Source organism: Myotis myotis, unplaced genomic scaffold, assembly GCF_014108235.1.
Source record: "Myotis myotis isolate mMyoMyo1 unplaced genomic scaffold, mMyoMyo1.p scaffold_m19_p_6, whole genome shotgun sequence".
Classification (NCBI taxonomy): Eukaryota; Metazoa; Chordata; class Mammalia; order Chiroptera; family Vespertilionidae; genus Myotis; species Myotis myotis.
The window spans coordinates 28,054,731-28,075,993 of NW_023416368.1; the positions used below are offsets into that span (position 1 = coordinate 28,054,731).

General features: G+C 43.3%; 1 protein-coding gene across 20 annotated transcripts in view; it reads right to left on the reverse strand.

Moving 5' to 3' along the window:
• The window catches only part of LOC118657761 (protocadherin gamma-C4), a 143,298-nt gene that overhangs the window by 20,109 nt on the left and 101,926 nt on the right, over nucleotides 1–21,263 (reverse strand). Inside the window, exon 1 of one of the 20 annotated variants that reach the window (XM_036312283.1) lies at nucleotides 8,945–11,534. The exons of 17 other annotated variants lie outside the window; for them this stretch is intronic. In XM_036312283.1, coding sequence (XP_036168176.1) covers nucleotides 8,945–11,374 — 2,430 coding nt within the window. In that variant the 5' untranslated portion in view covers nucleotides 11,375–11,534. Of the gene's footprint in view, nucleotides 1–1,216; nucleotides 6,183–8,944; nucleotides 11,535–21,263 lie in introns of those variants that run through there. 2 more of the 20 variants (XM_036312302.1, XM_036312281.1) reach the window with 2 other exon arrangements.

The following is a 21,263-nucleotide window of genomic DNA, read 5'->3' on the forward strand; positions in this document are numbered from 1 at the left end:
CTCCTACATCCCCACTTATTTCGTGCTGCAGGTTGATTCAGCCCCCTTGGCAGCAAAATTTGACAGCTCAGATGGTGCTCAACAGGAAAGACAAAGTGGTACAAAACTTCTCAGTGTTCTGTCCCAGCAACTTCCTGCATGATTTCAGAAGCTTCCACTACTTGCTTGAACCAACAAAAGTTTGTCCTTATGGGGGAGGCAAAGCCCATGTGTTCGCCCTCCCACCCCCATCCTGCTAACCACTGCTGACATGAGAAGAGAGATTTGTTAGGATCATGTAGAGTCTTGCTCTGACTTTCCAGCAATGCTTTAAGGAATCTCAATGCCAGCTGATGACTATAGCACTCAGCTTTCCTGAGATCCAGACTTGAGCTATAGAATGAGCATCACAGCTTATGGTAGGGGAAATATTTCTAGGACAGATTCAGGTCACCAGAAGGGTGACTAGAAACTAGGCATGGCCTCTAGGCTTTATGGTCTCACCAATTCAGAAGTACTCTACTTAGAGACCCTCAGAATAGCTATCTCTATGCATGCCTCATCTGTAAACCAGATTTCTGACATTAAGTGATTTCACTCTTTGCTTTTTCCCCCAGAGAGGTAATGCTCCCCTGCCCCAGTCTACTGCATCTAACTCAAATCCCAGTGGGGACTTGATTGGGAGTCCTGAAGATGCCTCTACTCCCTTGATTCTTTCCTCTTTGTGCTGTCTTCTAGATTCCAAGCAGGAACTTCCCTTCACAGTGGGTTAGGGAGTACTTGATACTGTGAGGCAAAGGTATGTTTCCCTCAACCCATTGGGGAATGGTAATCTAGAGTTAAGGTAGGCCAGAATCTGGCCCCTTCATTCCGGAAGAGTAGAGAACGCAGCCACCTGGGTTTAGGTGATGGTCCAGTGTTCCCTACCCTTGTGTTTCATAGTCTTCTATGCTCCCACATTCTTGCAGCATGCTTCCCTGGCTCTTGATCATTTACTTGCATTTCTTACTCTCAGATAAGGTCCTAACCCAAACCCAAGTATTAACCTTCGACAACTCCCTGGTTAATTCACAAAACACTTCTAAAGCACAGAATCTACCACACAGTTACCACTCACAAAAATGGTGACATCACTACGGGCTCTCACAGAGAGGCCAATACTCTCTGGTACACGGCCCAACCACATGCCTGGGTCGGAATAACCCTCAAGCATTGACTGAGCCTGCAAAGATCTCACCTCCAGCCCATAGAGAAGATCAGAGGGTGGGCAGCTTGGGCGAACAGGCTCCCCTGCCATAGGTGCACTGGGCGACTTCACCATCATGAAGCTATCGCTCCGAGTGGGTGCAGAAGCCAAGGGTGTACAGCCATGAGAGTGACCACCCACATCAACAAACTTGATAGGATCATCTGACCCTAGCTGGATTCGGAGGATCCCATTGGAAGGAGGAAGCCCCTCCCTCCTTCGAGAGCGGGTGAGACATGCACAGGTGCCAGCAGGAAAGCAGGTCGCTCCGCAGGCAGCCCCACGAAGACACTTAGAGAGCAGAGCCACGAATGAGCCAAAGGAGACAAAGCAAATTGCCACTAGTGATACAGCCAAGTAGAGGGTCAGGCGCGATTCTCCTTCCCTTGGAGCTGAAGATTCTCGAAGATCAGGGACAACCGGATGAGCATCTTCCTCCAAGGACACTAGGAGAGTAACGGAGGTAGAGAGCGGTGGGGTACCACTATCCTTCACCACAATGACCAGCTTCTGTGGTGGGAGATCAGCTGGAATGGGAACAGCTGTCCGCACCTCCCCAGCATAACGAGAGACTGCAAACAGGCTGGGATCTGGGGCCTCCAGGAGCTGATAGGAAACCCAAGCATTGTAACCTGAATCCAAGTCCACAGCAGTCACCTTTGTGACTAGGTGACCAGCACCAACTGATGGAGGCAGTGCTTGGGGACATAAGGAACCAGGCCGGGCCCTAGGGCGGAGCACAGCTGGCGCATTGTCATTGAGGTCCAGCACGAATAGACGAACTGTCACGGTGCTACTAAGGGGTGGGTTGCCCCGATCCCGGGCCTGCACCTCAAACTGCAGTGTCTGTGTTTGCTCATAGTCAAAGGATCGAGTAGCATGAACAGCTCCTGTCTGGGGGTTCAGGGAGATGAAGGAGGAAGCCGACACGTCTCGATTTCTGGGCTCTAGGAGAGAGTAGGAGATGAGCGAATTCAAGCCAGAGTCTGGATCAGAGGCTGCGAGGGAGCAAAGCAGGTCCCCTGGGCGATTGTTCTCAGGAACAAACACCTCATGTGACCTCTGGAAGAAAGAAGGTGGGTTATCATTCACATCTGAAATATTGAGGAAAATAGTCCTTTGGGTGCTCAGAGGAGGGTTCCCAGCATCAGAAGCCGTGACCATGATGTCATAGCTGGATTTGGCCTCTCTGTCCAAGGGCCCAGCAGTCACCAGGGAGAACTGGTTCCTGAAGGCGGACTTGAGGGCAAATGGCAAGTGGTCAGGAATACGGAGGCTCACATCCCCATTGGACCCTGAGTCGGGGTCCTGCACGCTGATCAGGGCCACCACAGTGCCAGGTTCCGCGCTCTCTGGGAGAGTCCCAAGCTCTGAGGTCACCGTGATGTGGGGGGCGTTGTCATTTACATCCAGGAGGTCCACTCGAAGGCTGCAATGTTGCTCCATGGCCGGAGAACCCCCATCACGAGCCCGAACATCAAATTCATAGTAATTCTCATTCTCAAAGTCTAGGGGCCCCTGGAGGGTAAGCTTTCCAGTCGTGGGGTGCAGGCTAAAGAGGTTTCTCACGCGGTCAGGGGTGTGACCACTGAAAGAAAAGGTGACATTACCACTGGGACCCAGGTCCGGGTCGGAAGCGTTGAGCTGGATGAGCAGCATGCCGGCGGGCGCGCTCTCCAGCACGCTGATCCTGTAGCTGGATTGCTGGAAGGCTGGGGCGTTGTCATTCACGTCCAGCACCGAAACCCGGAGCTCCGCGGTGCCGGATCTGGGAGGGTTACCTCCATCCACGGCAGTCAGCACCAGGCGGTAGTCCGATTGCTTCTCCCGATCCAGAGGCTTCTCCAGGAGCAGCTCTGGGACCAGGCTGCCGTCGCTGCGCTTCTTTACATCCAGTGCAAAGTGTTCATTGGAGCTCAGTCTATAGCTGCTGATGGAGTTGCTCCCCACATCTGCATCCTGAGCCTTTTCCAAGGGGAAACGCTGCCCTGGAGGAGCCGCCTCCCCAATTTCCAAGTCCAGCTGCTGCCGAGGAAATCGGGGGGCGTGATCATTCACATCCACGATTTCTACCTCCGCTCGGTACATTTCCAAAGGCCCTTCGGTTACAAACTCCAGGGGCACGATGCAGTTGGCACTGAGCCCACACAGTGCCTCTCGATCAATTGGGTTCTTGATGAGCAGGGCTCCGCTGTCCAAATCCACACGGAAGTGTCTTTGGTTCACCTCTCCCGCGACCTGCAGCCTTCGGGCTGACAGACTCTCTGTATCCAGCAGGAAATCTTGGGCGACATTCCCTACAAAAGTCCCCTCCTGGGACTCCTCTGGGACCGGGTAGCGGATCTGCCCACAAACGTAACCCAGGTAGCAACAGAGGAACAAAAGGGTAGCCCCCGGGCAGATGTCTACCCAGCTTCTCACCTCGCGGAGCATTGCTGCCGCCAGCTCGCTCTCTACCTGGTCCTGAGAAGCCAAAGAAGCCGACCCGCCCCAAACAGCCACAGCAGCTGGAGACACCTATCTCCCTTTGCCCGCGCCAGTTCTGGCGCGGCTCGGCCGGCGCCGCAAGGGTTACGCGCCGTTTTTTGCTGGTGGCGGGGTAGATTTGTCTGCCTCCCACCACGCGATTGGCGGACAGCGGCTCCTGGGCTCAGCCAATAGGCTGAGCCGAGAACATCCCAATCGCGGCAGGGTTAATGCGTCGCAGCATTGGAGAAAAAGCAGACACACACCCCAAAACAAAAAACACCCATCTTTTCACCTTTCTCCCGCTCAACAGCCTTTCTTTCCACGGGTTATTATTACCTCTATGGAGAGGCGGACAACAGATACTAGTACGTGCCGTGGTTTTTTTCTCGAACACACCGATTTTCCCCGCCCCCTTTCCGCGGGGAAAACAGCCAGAGCCCTAGCAACCTGCAGCCCTGAGAGGAGTAGCCATTGGAGACTGGTCACTTTGTTCAAGCCAGTGTTGTCATCCCCCAATATTCTAAATGAGTAGCTTCCGCTCAGTCCAGTTGTATCAGAGCAACAGCTAATTAGAAGCACTGCCGTGTACACAGAACTCAGCCTCTCTCAGATTATTCAGAAACGTAGCCACCTCTTTGCAGAAAAGGCTTCCACATTCATGTAGCCAATTAAATTTATGCGGTACACATTTTTTGCTGTACCAGGAGGCGCAGCGGAAACCAAAACTCTTTTATTCAGACGCTTGCTAGTGATATACTAAATTACCATTCATTCATTTCAAGGACAGTTTGGGAGGAGATGAAGCAGAGTAGAGGAAGCCAGGAAAGGGAGATGTTCCAAACCAGTAAAGAATCAGTTGTGTCTGGGAGATGCTAAGGGTTAGATCTCACTACCTGGCAGAAAGCTGATGTTCACAGATTTAATAGCTCCCCGTGAACGATTGAGATCAAGCTACCAACAGCACTGTGCCTACAAATCCCCTTTATTTGACACCATGGTATGCCTGCTATGTTGTTAATTACCAACAGAGGCTATTTCAAAAGAGCAAGCTTTTCACTTAGCCCCAGGGGGCCCCATGGAGCTGGAGACTTGATGTCACTCCACCCTGACCCTGATCCAGACCCTCCCAGGAGCCTGGTGACCACCTTGCACAAATGAAGAAACAGCTCATTTCACACTGCAGTTACCTGCAAACTATAACCTGATCTGGACATATTTCTGAACTCATTTGAATCCTCACCTAGGTTACCGGTAGATGCCAAAACCAGTGGCAAAACCTGGGCTTCTTATCCTCCCTATATTTTTCCAAACCCTTGATCCTCAGGAATATCCTCTGACTATGGTGATGCCAGCAACCAACATTCTGGTCTCAAAGGGGGGCGAGGGGCGGGGGATCTGCTTTCTATGTTCTTTTACAAAAACATCTGAACCTCTTCTCCTGGGAACGATGGAGATGTAAATCAGGCTAACCCACTAGGTGTTTATGCCAGGATTCTCTTCAGTGAATGACACCTCATCCACCCAGCTCCCTCAGTTGGAACAGGTACGGTCATCCTTGACTCATTCCTCTCCCTGACTGCCTATATGATGTCAATCAACAAGTCCTGATGATTTTACTATGATACCTCCCTCCATTTATTCTGCCACTGGAATGGTTCAAGCATTTACCAATCTTTTCCTCAAGTATCATAATAGCCTTCTAACTGTTCTCTTTGTTTCCAGTATCAATATCCCCAATCCATCTCACTAATGGCTGCTAGAATAATCCCTCTAAAACAAACAAACAAACAAACAAACTCCTGATGACATCATACATATGTAAGTTCAAAATTCTGCAATGACTATCGCTGATACAGAATAAAATAAAAAACTCCTTGGCCTGGCCTAAAGGGAATTCATGATCTAATTCCTGCCTACTTGCTTCACTTTATCTCTTGCAAAGACTGTCTATTTTAAAAACATGCTTTAAAGTTCAGCAATAATGTAATATCATTATTCCTCAGCATGGAATTTTCTTCAAGATCCTCTATATTTCCCCTTTACTATTTAACAAATTACTACTCAATCTTTAGTTCTCAGATCAACCATCACCACCTCTATGAAGTCTTCCAGATTGGCTTTGGTGTTTCTTTCCCTCTGCTCCCATTACTTCTTGTATATCATTTTTTTGCATGTCTGTCTCCTGTGGTACTCTGTGTAGCACAAACATGTCAAACTCGTGGCCAGCCGAGTTTGACATGCGGCATAGCTGTATCTTTTCACCTTTTACAGTATCTGGCACAAGGGATGCTTAATAAATGGTGAATTACTGATATTACCATTTATTAGTTTAACAAATATTTATGAGTACTTGTGCTTTTATGAGTACTTTATATTGAGTACGGACAGTTTATATGCCTAAGTTTTCAATCTCAACAATTTTGAAAGGATGTATTATCTTTATTTTATAGATGAGGACACTGGAGTTCAGAAAGGTTAAGAGACTCATCTAAAGCTAAATAACTAGTATGTGCAGAACTAGGATCTCCCCCCCCCCTCCCACCCCTGGTTTGTCTGGAAAGAAATAAAGCCTCATTTTATAACATCTTAAATGATTTTTCATCTCTATAACCATAAACTGGACCTTTAGTGGTACTTTTAATATCCAAGAGCTAGACCCCTTATAGGTCTCAATCCTTTATATTTCAAGTCCACACCAAAACAAACATGCATACAGTCTGTATTACTAGAATTAGAGCATTATAAAGCCTTAATGCTACATATCCGTGACTTGACCTTTTTTTATGCCAGGTATGTGAATCTCCCAACTCTAGATTTTTAAAACAGCTTTGTTGAGCTATAATTCACATACTATGCAGTTCATCCATCTAAAGTGTACAATTTATTGTTTTTTTTGGTATATTCACATATACTAAAACAATGCCGTCATCACCGCATTCTAATTATAGAACACTTTTGTCATCCTCAGAAGAGATCCCAAACCCATTGCTCAGCTCTAGATTTTTAAAGCTCAGTTGCCCGGTTGCTAGTGGTTTAGGAAAACTGTCTCTTTAGATGATTAAAATATCATCTTGTGTCTTCCCTACAACGCTCTTCTGGAGCTATTCTATGTAATACCTTAAACTTGGGAAATAACGTCACATACTTTTTAAAGTTATACCTGGCCCAGTAAGGCTGGCTTCTGGTTCTGTAAACACCAGAATAACACTTTGCTTCATAAATATTCTACTTGATAGACTGGCAGGTTCTAGGGCAGTGGTTTTCAAACTTTTATGCACATTGGAATTACTTAGGGATCTTTAAAACGTACTGATCCTATGTCCCATCCCCAGAGATCGTGTTTTGATTGGTCTGGGACGTGGCCTGGGCTTCAGATTTTTTAAAGGTCCTTAGGTAATTCTAGTGTGCAACCAAGTTTGAGAATATTGTCCTAGGGAAAGTGTCAGTTGTTTTCCAGTGTGACTGGAAGAATAGCAGCTGCTTCTCTCTGGCTTTCATAATTGCTTAGCCTTCCCCATATATGCATCTACTGTGTCATTTTGGCTATCTCCAAATTTGCTCATTTCCAAGGTGTGTTTAAGATTTGGGGTGGGTGCCCTGGCCAGGTAGCTCAGTTGGTTAAAGCATCATCCCAATAAGCCCCGGTTTGGGGTTTGATTCAGGGTCAGGGCACATATAAGAATCACCCATGAATGCATAAATAAGTGGAACAACAAATGGATGTTTTTCTCTCACTTCCTCTCTCTCAAATCAATAAATAAAACATTAAAAAATATATTTTTTAAAAGATTTGGGGTGGGCCAAGAACTAATAAAAGTAATCATAGTAATAGCTAAGAATTTGTTAACACAATACACCAGGCAGTGTGCATACATTCTAGCATGCACTAATCTTATAAGACCCTTGCTATTTCCTTTTGGCACATGAGAAACAGGCTTACAAAGATTAACTTGGCCAAGGACTCCTAGTTGGTAAGTGGTGGAGCCTCATTTATCTAACTGCCAGATCCGAGGTTGATAGCAATTCTACACTTATTAGTAACAAAATTGTGGCTCTCGCACCATTGGAAGTGTAAGTTTCACTCCAAGACAAATGCCTTACAGTCATCTACACATCATCCTGAATAAATGAAAGCGTTGCCTTCCTCAGGATATGAATTTACCTACCGTTCACATTATGTGTATATCTAAGAAAAATAGTGCTTGAAGGATAGGGAATTGCAGGGGGATATAGAGAACCTTTAATTTTGTACTTTATGGTGTCTTGGATTGTCTGGATTTCTTTTCAAAGTAAATGATTACTTTTACTTTTATAATTAACTAGAGGTCCAATGCACGAAATTCGTGCAAGAGTAGGCCTTCCTTCCCCGGCTGCCGGCACCGGCTTCCCTCCGGCACCCAGGACCCGGGCTTCCCTCTGGCCGCTGGCAGGACCTTGGACCCAGGCTTCCCTCACAGCCCAGGCTTCATCCAGAAGCTCGTCTGGAAGGATGTCCAGAAGGATGTCTGGTCTAATTAGCATATTATGCTTTTATTATTATAGATGGGGGTCACCCTTGGATTTGGGGATTACAGTTAGTTTTAATTTTTCTTTATAAATTTCTCTATTTTCCAAAATTTCTATAATGCACATGGATCACTATTATAACACAAATAGTTTATAAGTAATGTGCACATCATTTCTAGGAGTGTGCTTGAAATAAAATGTAAAGGATGCCTAGAATTTTATTACTTTCATAGAAAATTATCTAAGAATGAGGCAGGATCTGTGTAGGCAGAGGAAAATTCCCAGCAAACTATTAGCTGTAATGCAGATGTGGCAATCACTTGAAAGATGGCAAAATGAGGTAGTTTTTATATTCCTAGCAGCCGCCACTGGTTAGAGGTATACACTCGCTTGTTCCCAGTGCAAATGACACCAAGCTAAACTCTGAGTGCTGAGATCCTGGGTTGTATTTAGCAAGATTGGTTAGTTGTTATGGCAAGCGAGTGCTGAGGGTGTGAGTTGGGTCCACAGGTGAGTCAATCAACTCCACACTGTGACCGACCACAAACCACACTCTGGCCAGACCATTCCCTTTGCAAAGACAACGGTTGATCTAGGAAGGGCCAGGTGAAAATGTGGATGCATCATTAGGAAAACACCTTCAGCACTAGAAACAAAAGCCCAGAATGGCTCCATGCCTTCCTGAACACGGTGCAGGAATCAAAAAGCATGAATATTGGTCCAGGATGACTTGCTAACCCTTACCTGTCCGGGAGGGGAGCTCTCTGCACCCAACACCTGCCTATAGAACACTGGATCGCAGCTCCGCAGCGTGTTCTGGCAGCTGGCCAGAGGGCTGGCAGCCCCGGGTTTCCTCTGCAGCGGGTCGCCGCGGCGGGAGTCAGAGGTGAGGTACAACTGATGGTAAAGGTGCGGCGGCACCAGGCCTCCCCGCACAGCGTCCGCGTGCAGAGACGGCCCTGGCGTGCGGTACAGGGAGCTCACGGGGGCTCGGTATAAGTCCCTGGACTGTTTCCACTTGTAAACTTTGAATATTATCACTCCCAACACCGTGACTGCGAACCCCACGGAGACCAGGATTAGAGAGAGGAGCAGATAAAAGGTGAGATTTTTATTCTGCTCCCCCGGGGCCGAGCCAGAGGGGAACTCCGCCCGGGCTTCCGGAGATTCCTCGGTGACAGACACGGTCAGGGTGGCGGTGGCGGACAGCGAGGGCTCCCCGCTGTCTTTGATCAAGACCGTGAGAGTTTGCCTGGGCAGGTCTGTGTCCTGGACGGGGCGGGCCGTGCTGACTTGCCCGGTGTGAAGGCCCACGGCAAAGAGGCTCTGGTTGGGGGCTCCCAAGAGGCTGTAGGAGAGCCAGGCGTTGTAGCCGGCATCCGGGTCCCAGCCTACCACCCGAGTGACCACGTGGCCAGCCGCGGTACCTCGGGACAGCACCTCCACGGAGCTGCGGCCAGGCCGGGGGTACAGGACCTGGGGGGCGTTGTCATTGCGGTCAGTGACAAAGACGTTCACGCTGATGTTGGTGGTCAGGGCAGGGGTGCCCCCGTCGCTGACCTGAGCTGTGAATTCGAACTCCCGCCGATCCTCATGGTCCAGGGGCACTAAGGTGGACACCACGCCACTGTCGCGATGTATCGTGAAAAAGCGACCCACGAGCCCAGCGTCCGCTCCTTGCTCCAAGAGAAGGAAGGAAAGGCGCGCGTTCTGCGGGGCGTCGGGGTCCCAGACGCTGAGGTTCAGGATGGGAACCCCGGGGAGGTTGTTTTCCTCCACGTAGACGTCATAGGAAGACTGAGACGACTGTGGAGGGTTGTCGTTGATGTCGGACACTTGCACCCGGACCGTGGTCAGGGCCGAGAGGGAAGGGGCTCCGGCATCTCGAGCGGTGATGCTGAGGTTGTACTCGGGCACCGTCTCCCGGTCCAGGGCTGCGCTGGTTTTCAAAGTAAAGTAATTCTTGAGGGAAGAAGTAAGGCTGAAGGGGAGCCCTGGCGGGATCTCGCAAGTCACCAGCCCATTGTCCCCGGCATCCAGGTCAGTCACGCTGAGCAAGGCGATGACAGTCCCCAGAGGCGCGTCCTCGGGGACGGGGCTGTACACGGAAGTGACGGTGATCTCGGGGGCATTGTCATTCACGTCCACCACCTCGACCAAGACTTTGCAATGTGTCCCCTCGGGATTGGCGCCCTTGTCTTTGGCCTGGATGTAAATCTCGTGGAGTTTCGTGTCTTCGAAGTCCAGCCGACCCTTGACGGTCAGCACCCCGGTGACCAGGTCTAAGGAGAACAGTTCCCGCACGCCGGCGCGGTTGTGGCTGCCGAAGGAATACACGATCTCGCCGTTGGGGCCTTCATCCAGATCCGTGGCACGCACTTGCACCACGCGAGTCCCCGGGGGTGCGTCCTCCAGGACGCGCGCCCGGTACAGGGACTGGTTGAAGGAGGGCGCATTGTCATTCGCGTCCAGCACGGCGATGCGAATGGGGAGGCTGGCGGAGCGGGCCGGGCTCCCCCCGTCCAACGCCGTGAGCACCAGCTGGAGACTGGGCTCTCGCTCCCGGTCCAGGGCGCGCTCCAGCACCAGCTCCGCGTACTTGGTGCTGTCTTCCCGCGTCTGCACTCGAAGCGCAAAGTACTCGTTCCGGCTCAGCTCGTAGGTTTGTAGAGAGTTGCTTCCGACATCGGGGTCGTGCGCGCTCTCCAGCGGAAAGCGCGTGCCCGGCGCCACCGCCTCGCTAATCTCCAATTTCATTTCCCGGGTAGGGAACGCGGGGTTGTTGTCGTTGATATCCTGGATCACCACTTCCGCACTGAACAGCTCAAGTGGGGTGTCCACCACCAACTCCAGAGTTATGGTGCAGGAGGGCAGCGTCCCACACAGCTCCTCTCGATCCAGGCGGTCGTTCACGAACAGCTCTCCGGTCTCCCGGTTCACCTCAAAGAATCTTCGGCTCGCTCCGGACACCACCCGGAGCCTGCGAGCGGACAGGCTGCCGAGATCCAGGCCAAGGTCCGTGACCACGTTGCCCACCGCAAAACCCTTCTCTCTTTCCTCCAGGATCTCATAGCGAATGACGGCGGACGCCCCGCGCAAGGCACCAAGCAGAAGCAAGACTCCCACCACTCTCCCGGTGCTTACCAGTCCGCTCCTCCAGGCCGCTGGGACCATCTCACTCAAGGGCAGTTCTCTTCGCGGGGTCCAGATCGCCCTGGCGTTTTCGCTGAGAAACTTTCAGCGGGTTAGCGCTTGAGCGCTGGGCGCCGAGTCTGACATGGCTTTCTAGATGCCTTTGATTTGCTCGTCGGCTGTTCAGTCTCTGCCTCATCCCGGGGCGCCGAGAGGGGACGGGCCCGGGCCAGATCTCCAGCGTCTTCATTGGCCGACAGCGGCACGCAGAGTCCCAGCCAATAACTGCACGAAGAATGCGCTAGCGCGGGGCGCTCGGAGCGGGACGAGCGCTTAGCGCCAGGAACTTCACTTTCCTTTGGCTTACTTCCAGCGTTTACGGCCAAAGCGCCTTGGCAGCATCCGTCCATCGGAAACCTAACTTAGCCTGGAAAGCCAATTGCAGGGCGATGAAGCTGGCCCTTCTGCAAGTCTTCAAGCCAAACCCAGGTCTATTAAACGTTTTAATGGCTGTCTTTAATCGCAACAAAGGGGGTGGGGGGGGGAGGGGGATAGATCAAACCAAACAACTACAACAAAAAATTGGTTTGTTGGAGGTCGAGTGAAACCTATTTAGCCGGACTCTATTAGTAAGGAGTAATTTAGCATTTCTATGGAGATGCTAATAATTGCAGTTTTATCTGTTACCAGATGAGATTTTAGAATTCCCTGTCCCTTCCTCAGTAAAGCCACACAGGACCTACTTCTTTCAGTTGGTTTAACTCGGTTTTATGGAATTTAAAAACTCAACGCAGATTTCTTTTAAAACTGGATATTGTTTAGCTCTCATTTCCTAAGAACCAGGGAGCAATGTGAAATTTCCTACCGTTTTTCCCAATGACCATAACCCCATCATGAAGCATAATCTCAAATATTTCCCTTTACTTGATAAATGTGTTTCCCAAGAGCTTGGGTTCGTATGCCACAAAGAGAAGTTCATTGCTAATAAGGGATAACACCTCTCCCCCCAAAGAAGGGGCAGACTTATTTACCGCTTGAGACATTTATAAAATGATTGTGCTATGGTTACAAAGCTTCACGAAGTCTTTAGAGAAATACAAAGCCTTAACCCACAGAATAAAGAGCCTCGAGTTTTCCATATTTAAGGTTGTAGTTACTAAACAAACAAAAAAGCAACGATTAGGATAATGAATGAGAGAGTCAGGTATGAATAAGTCAGAGCTGAGCTGTACAGTATATCTTTGGACAATAAATTACCCTCTAAGGGTTCCGGAGTTCCTATCTACTAAATGAATGAGGCAGGCAAAATGACTGGCACAGAGTCAGCTTCAATTTATGATGCAAATCACCCCATTAGAGGTAACATTTTAGAGCCTCACATACCATTTCTGTATAACTGTCCAGGACATTGCTTTGATTGCACAAAGTTCTTGCTGAAGTGTAACTGAACCTTGAGGTAGAGAGGTAGGCAGACAGGTTAGATAGGTAGATAGGAAATAAGTTTATATAGAATATCTATTGAAGAGATGAAAGGCCATATTTGACCTGTTTCTCTGTGTCCTGAATACTTTAATTCATCTCTTAAAACCCCCATTTTTGAATACTCAAGCTTGATAATTGGCTAGACCACAGAAGTCTGAGAGGCATTAAAAGATAGAGTATATTCCATAGAATATATTAAGAATTTAGAATATAGTCCAGTCACTTGCTACTCAAAGTGTGAGTCAAGGACCAGTGGCATAGGCATCACCTGGGAGTTTCTTAGATATGCAGAAACGCCCCACTTCAGACCTACAGAACCAGAATTTGAATTTAACAAGCTACCTGGGTGATATGAGTGCACATTGAAGTTTGAGAAGCACTGATCTAGTGGGTTATTCAGAGATAAACTGGTTTATCAGTCCTTTTTTTCCATTCACTATCACTTAATTGACAACATGTCTTTTCAAAACTAGTTTAAAAGGTTGAAATCATTTTCCCATTCATAGTTTTCCTAAGAACCCTTCATAAGCCAGCAGAACTCTCTTGGATCTATTCTTCACAGTAGCCAGAATGATCTTAACATTTTAATTGGCTCATGAGTCTTTAACTCAAAAATCCTCAGTAGCATCTCACTGGTCTTGAAATAAAATACCAAATCCTTCGCATAGTATCCAAGAGTCATGTCTTCTTCTCGTGATATTTCTAACTCTGCTTTCAGTGTGGGCACCAGCCAAGCTCTTTAGTGCCCCAGAGACTTCACACAGACTATTCCTCGCCTAAGAAAGCTTCTTTCCCTTCCCTTCCTTTGCTTTGTTAATTTCTACAAATCTTTCAGGTCTCAGTTTAAATGTTATTTCCTAACAGGTTGTCCCTTAGACCCATTTAAAACCAGGATCCTTTGTTATGCTCTGTCAGAGCACCTTATATTTTCCTTTGTTGAATCTAGCTCAATTAAAATTTTTGTAATTATTTTTTGTTTTAGCATAATGTCTACTTCTTCAGCTAAAAAAAATTTTTTTTAAAGCTGCAAGAGGGCAGAGACCATGCCTGTTTTGATGATCACTTGTATACCTGGTGTCTAATACAGTGGGCAATTAATGCTTCCCCCTCCTAGTTTTATTGAAGTATAATTGACAAATAAAATTGTACAAATTTAAAGTATATGAGTGATGATTTAATATATGTATATATAATGAAATGATTATAATATAGTTAACACATTCGTCACCTCACCTAGTTACCATTGTGTGTATGTGTTAAGAACATTTAAGATCTATTCTCTCAGCAAATTTCAAGTATATAATATAGTACTGTTAACTATAGTTACCATACTATATATTAGATTCCCAGAACTTATTCATCTTATAACTGAAACTTTGTACTCTTTGACCAACATTTCCCTATACTTAATGCTTATTAATATGGCAATCATCATGCTAATGGCATAGCAATAATAAAATGTACCAAGGAAGATATATATGTGTGTGTGTGTGTGTGTGTGTGTGTGTGTATTCATTTATGTGCATCTATAAACATTTTTGGAAGATATAGCTACTCTTTTAAGCTACCAGACGGCCTAATAAACTATTTCTTAGCATAATAATTTGAAAGAGAAAACATAGTTTGCCAAAGAACCTAAGTGAGGTGTGTTAATATAACTCACTGGAGATAAAGATGGCATAGCTTGCTGTGTAACCTATATCCAGGGAAAATGGAAGCACCAGTGTATAGGACCAATACAATTTTCCGGTCTCTAGCTTCTGTCCTCTTTGTCTTAGGATTTTAAGAGAGCCTCTGATCAATGGAGATGCACAAACATAATGTAACTTTTAAATAGAAAGTAAATGAATTAAAGTGATTAAGAGCGAGGCTTTAGTGTCCAGAAGACTCGAGTTCCAATACTGGATATTACACTTAGTAGCTATGTAACCATGAAGGTTTTATTTTTAACTTCTCTTTTATTTTCTTGATCTGTAAAATGGGAATAATAATAGTACTCCTTGACATAACCACAGGCATCTTAATCTTTTATTTAAATCTTTAACAGCTTTATACTTACTATAGAGGTCACCTAGACAATCAATGATTTCTGGTAAATGTATACAGCTATGCAACCAACACCACATCCAGCTTTAGGATACTGCTATCACCCCCAAAAGTTTCCTTCTGCCTGTCTGCAGTCAATCTCCCAGCCTCAGGCAGCCACTTAATTACTTTCTATGTAGTGTTGCCTTTTCTGGAAGTTTCATAAAAATTGAATCATAAAATATATAGTCTTCTGAACCTGGCTTCTTTCGCTTAGCATAATGTCTAACCCAATTCTTAACTACACTCTCAAACCTGTTCTTTCTTGAACCTTTTTCGTCTAATAGGGGGCCCTGCTAGCCCAGGCAAAAATTCCTAAGTCATTCTTAACGTCTTTTCCCATATCCCCATCACTAGTTCCATCATTACTAGTCCATGCCAATGCTTACTACCTCCAAAATATATTTGAATATATCAATTACTCTCTTTCTCTGCAGCCACTTCATGAGTCAAAACCAACTTAAATACTGTCATAGCTTTCTCTCTGGTATTATTTCCTCTTTTGTTTTCCCTAAATTCTATTTCACATGCAGAAATCTGAGGGATCTTTCAAAAATGTAAGTTAAATGATACACTCTCCTTGGTAAACATAGTGCTTGGTACCAGGGCTGGCTACCTCATTTGTGGGATTAATGCAAAAATGAAAATGGGCTCCTTGTTTAATAATTAAGAATTTCAAGATGGTGGCAGTAGAGCATTAACCCAAGTGCAGGGCTCTTCTAAGAATGGAGCCAGTGCGACTGCACAGTCTACATGCCCATGACGCTGGTCTTGCCTAGCACAGAGGACGCTCTCCACAAATATTACCTAATATTGATCCCAGAGGGTCAGTCATATCAGAAAAGCCTACTCATGATACTCTTAAATTACTGCATTTTAGGAAAAATATATGTATTATCCCCTTAAAATCCTAAATATCATCTAATAATCTTTCAACATAATCTAATTTGCCTATTTAAGGAACATCCTAAGGTCAAATTAAGGGATCATTTTAGGAGAAATGGCATAAAAACAGATAACCAATAGATCAATCAAACATATATCACAATTTAGAGAGGTGAGAGATTCAAGGGTTTGGTGAAGAAGCTGAATGGTTTAGCCTTAATATTTATCTGAAGTTTATGTGTGTGAAATTTTTTTTTATATATTAGGATTTTAAAAGATGATCTATGAATATTAAGAATAAGTTTTTTTAAGACCTCTATTTTATCTACCCTTAGGACAAGAAAAAATTATCTTATAAAAATATTCTGAACAAAAACAGATCCAGAGACAGAGAAGCATCGATCAGACCGTCAAACCTCAGAGGGAAGGTAGGGGAGGGTGGGGTCAAGGGGGAGAGATCAACCAAAGGACTTGTATGCATGCATATAAGCCTAACCAATGGACACAGACAACAGGGGGGTGAGGGCATGAGTGGGGGGAGGTGGGAGGCAATGGGGGGATAAGGACACATATGTAATACCTTAATCAATAAAGAAAAAACAATAGAAAATATTTTGGAAGTATAGTCAATGATTTTACAGGTCAAAAGTTTAAGACAAAAATGTTTGCTTCCCCCATTTGAGTGCTATTCTTTTTTAGTCTTGATAATATTAGTACTTTCTTGTTGCTTATTATATCACAAAGCTTAGGTATGCCAGGAAACTACTTGCAAAAGCTACTAAATTTGTCCACGTGAAAACCTCCCAAGAGACCTAAATTCTCCTTAGAGAGATAGAATTTCTTTAATTTTTCCCAAGCATGAAGTTATTATATTGTTATCTAAATTATGACCAGGTCTCTTCAAATGGATAGCCTTGTTGTATGGCTAAATTTGTTTGTTTATTTTTTTATAAATTAAGTACTTCACATCAATATACTACTTTGAGTGAGAAGGAAGTATGGCTTTCTGATCATTAAAACCTTCTGGCAATACAGAAGTTTGGTATATGATAAAGATGCTATCTCAAATCACTGGGGGAAAGATGAACTTTTTAATAAATGGTATTGGGACAGCTGGATAGCCACATAGAAAAAAAAGATAAAATTAGTTCCAACCTCAACACACATAAGGATAAAGTTCATATAGATCAAGAATCTAAAAGTAAAGACCAGAAAACCATACAAGTCCTAGAAGAAAATTGATAAAGTTTTCTATATCTTGAGTGTATAGCAAGGCTTTCTAACTTTGACTCTAAACCTAAATGCAATACAAGAAAAGACTGATTCATTTGATTACATAAAAAGAAAAGTGAAAAAGGGTTGCACTACAGAAAATACCATAAACAAAAGTGAAAGGCAAATGAAATACAAAAAATATTTGCAACTTGTATCTTGGACAAAGAGCTAATATTTCTATCTAAATAACTTAACATTTTAGGATGAAACACAAAAATATAATAGAGCCCTAACCGGTTTGGCTCAGTGGGTAGAGCATCAGCCTGCAGACTGAAGGGTCTCAGGTTCGATTCCAGTCAAGGGCATGTACCTTGGTTCCGGGCACATCCCCAGTAAGGGGTGTGCAGGAGGCAGCTGACCGATGTTTCTAACTCTCTATTCCTCTCCCTTCCTCTCTGTAAAAATCAATAAAATATATTTAAAAATATATATAATAGAAAAATGAACATGAACAGACAAACTTTAAAAGGAGATAAACTGACTCTTAAACATATGAAAAGGTGTTTAATGTCAATCATAATGAAAGAAATTCTAATTAAAACTATTTTTAGGCCCTGGCCGGTTTGGCTCAGTGGATAGAGCGTCGGCCTGCGGACTCAGGGGTCCCAGGTTTGATTCCGGTCAAGGGCATGTACCTTGGTTGCGGGCACATCCCCAGTGGGGAGTGTGCAGGAGGCAGCTGATTGATGTTTCTAACTCTCTTTCCCTCTCCCTTCCTCTCTGTAAAAAAATCAATAAAATATATTTTTTAAAAAACGAAACTATTCTTAGTTTTTTTACTGATCAGATTGGCAAAAATGTAAAAGCTTGACTCACACTCTGTAGACAATGATTTGGGAAAATTAACATTCTTACCTATTTGTTGGAATGCAAAATGGTACAACTCATATGGAAGGAAATAGTTATATCTGATATTTAGCCTATGACCTAACAATCACCGTTTTAGGAATTTACCCTAAATATATATCATAATATTATGAAAATACATATGTACCAGGTTATTCATTACAAAATTATATGTAACTGCAAAAAAGATTGGAAACTATCTAAATGACAAACTACAGATTGGTTGAATAGACTAAGATATGTATGCATACAATGGAGTTTTATAAAGCTACATATTTAAAAAAAGAACAACAAAGATATATATAAAATGATATAGAAGATTTCCAAGATATATTGTTAGTGCAAAAAACAAAGTGAAGATTTTTGCTTTTGACCGTGTGGCATTAGCCGTACCACTATAAATAACTAGATTGATGAAAATATGGCAAAAATGTTTTTAGACATTTGCTCAAAAAGAATGCAAAACTGAGTGAAGTGAAGCAAATATGGTGAGTTCTAGGATCTGTATTTTTGTTTTGCCTGGAGGCAGTTTTCAGACAATGGGACAGGAAAGGGAAAATCCAAGATTAACACCGTGGCCTTGCTGAGTTGAGGGGTAGGAATTAGAATTTGGAGAGACTGAGGCATCCAGAATGTGTGGGACAGAAGACCAGAGAGAATGGAGCTACACAAAGAACTCCAGATATTTGGATAAGGAATCCCTTGAGTCTTTGGATGAATGATAATCTGAGTGTACATAAACTGACATTCGTTTGAAGCTGAGCAAAGAACAACTGTCAAGGGAGCTATTAGCTGAAGAATTCCTGGAACTCCCACAGGGATGGGAAATATTTGAATTCTATTTAGCTAGAATACAGAGACCCTGCTGAACACTCAGAGAAATAAAAAATATAACAACTTAGCAGCAGGTCTAAACTAGCTCAAGGCAAAAGGGTTTATAGACCTGTCCTAACTAAGCTTAAAAACAAGCCTTGAAAATATCAACCTGATCTGCAAATAACTTAAAAACCTTCCATACTTCTTAAAGAAAGACAACAAAATCCAAACATTTAACCATGTAACATTTACAATCCACACAAACAATTATAACCATCCACATTACTAGATAAGCAAATAAACAGAAAATTGTGACCCAAAACCAGGAAGAACATCAGGACTAGAAATGGCAGAGTTGATGAAATTAGCAGACAAGGACTTTAAAACAGCTACTATAAACGTTACCAAGGATTTAAAGGAAAGCATGATAGATAATGAGAAAAATGAAATGAAAGAATTAAATTGAACTTCTGGAGGTGAACAATATTGAAATGAAAACTTCACTAGACAGGAACAGCAGTAAACTACACAGTGAGAAAGAAAAGATCACTGAACGTTCAGACATAACAACAGAGACTATCCAGACTGAAATAAATTTTAAAAATGAACAGAGACTCAGCAACCTGTGGGAAGATATCAAGTGGTCTTATATAAGTGAAATTGAAGCATCATAATTGTATCTGAGTGTGATGAATAATATTTGAATAGATATAGCCCAAAACTTCCTAAGCTTAAAAAAAATTATGGACCTACAGAATCAAGAAGGTCAATGAATAATAAGTATGATAAACATAAAGGAAAACATACTAAGGTCTATCACAATCAAATTTTTGAAAGCCACTGATAACAAGAAAACTTTATAAGTAGTTGGAAGAAAAAAAAAGCATTAAATAATGGGGGAAACAAAGATAAGAATATTATAGACTTTTAATCAGAAACAATGTACGACAGAAGAGAGAGAGAAACAATATATTTAAAGTGCTGAAAGAAAAAACTTGTCAGCCTAGAATTTTATATCCAGCAAAAGTATCTCTCAAAAATGAAAGTAAAATAAAGATTTTTTAAAGACAAACAAAAACAAAGAAAATTTTCAACCATCAGATTTATATTATAAGGAACATTAAAAGAAGTTCTTCAGTCTGAAGGAAAACGACATCAGATGGAAATTTGGATCTAAATAAAGAAATTACTGACAGAAATAATAAAAATGTAGGTTACATATTAAAGACCTTTCTTCTCACTTTTCAATTTCTTTAAAAGATAATTAGTTAAAGCAAAATAACATATAGTGGAGCTTAAAATATATGCAGAAGTAAAATGTGTGACAATAACACACAAAAAAACAGAGAAGCGAAATTTCAAGAATACTTCATGCAAATGAAGTTCTATACCTTATGTGAATTATATTATTGTGATAAGTTAAAAGTGCATAGTGTAAACCCTAGAGAAACTACTTAAAAATGGAAGAGGGTATCTAATAAACTAATATCAGAGACAAATGAAATATGAAACAATACTCAATCTAAATAAGATAGAAAAATATGAAAGAAATAAAAAACTGATGGGTTAAGGAGAAAACAAAGCAAGATGATGGACATAATCAATATTAGATTAAATGTAAGTGGTCTGAACATTCCAACTAAAAGTAACAGATGAATAAAAAGATCCAACTGCATTCTGTCTACAGAAAATATATTTTACATATAAAGGAAATATGTGTCATGCAAACACTAATTATAAGAAAGTTGAGTAGTTATGTTAATATAGAAAGTAGACCTTCAGACAAGATATATTAGCAGAGAAAAAGAAAGAGATTTCAAAATGACAAAAAGGTCAAGTTATCAAGTATTAAGATTAAATGCCTATCTATCCAAAGAATATTATCAGGGACAAAGAGGGACATTATGCAATGATAAAAGGGTTGATCCACCAGGAAGATATCACCATCTTAAATATGTATATACCAAACAACAGAACTTCAAAATACATGAAACAAAAACTAATAGACCTGAAAGGTAAAGTAGACAAACCCACTGTTAAAGTTGGAGACTTCAACAACTTGACAACAATCAACAGAACTACTAACAAGTATTTAGAGTGAACAATGACTGATCAAACTCTTCACCAACAACTGATAGAATTACTAACAAGAATATAGAAAAGAACAACACCATTAACTAATAGGACCTAATTGACACATAGAGTATCCCACCCAACAACAAGAACATATTCTGATCAAATCCAAGGTCAGAAAACACATCTCAACAAATTCAAAAGAATGAAAATCACACAGAATATATGCCTTGGCCATCTTGGAATAAAATAAAAATCATAAAGAAAACAGAAAAATCTCTAAACACTTGGAAATAAAACAACACATTTCTAAATAATCCATGGTTCAAAGAGTAAGTCTCTAAGGAAATTGAAAAATACATTGAACTGAAAATACATTTTATCAAAATTTATGGAATACAACTAAAGCAGTCCTGAGAGGTAAGTGTATAACACTAACAATAAAAGAAAAGGTCTCAAATGAATAAAC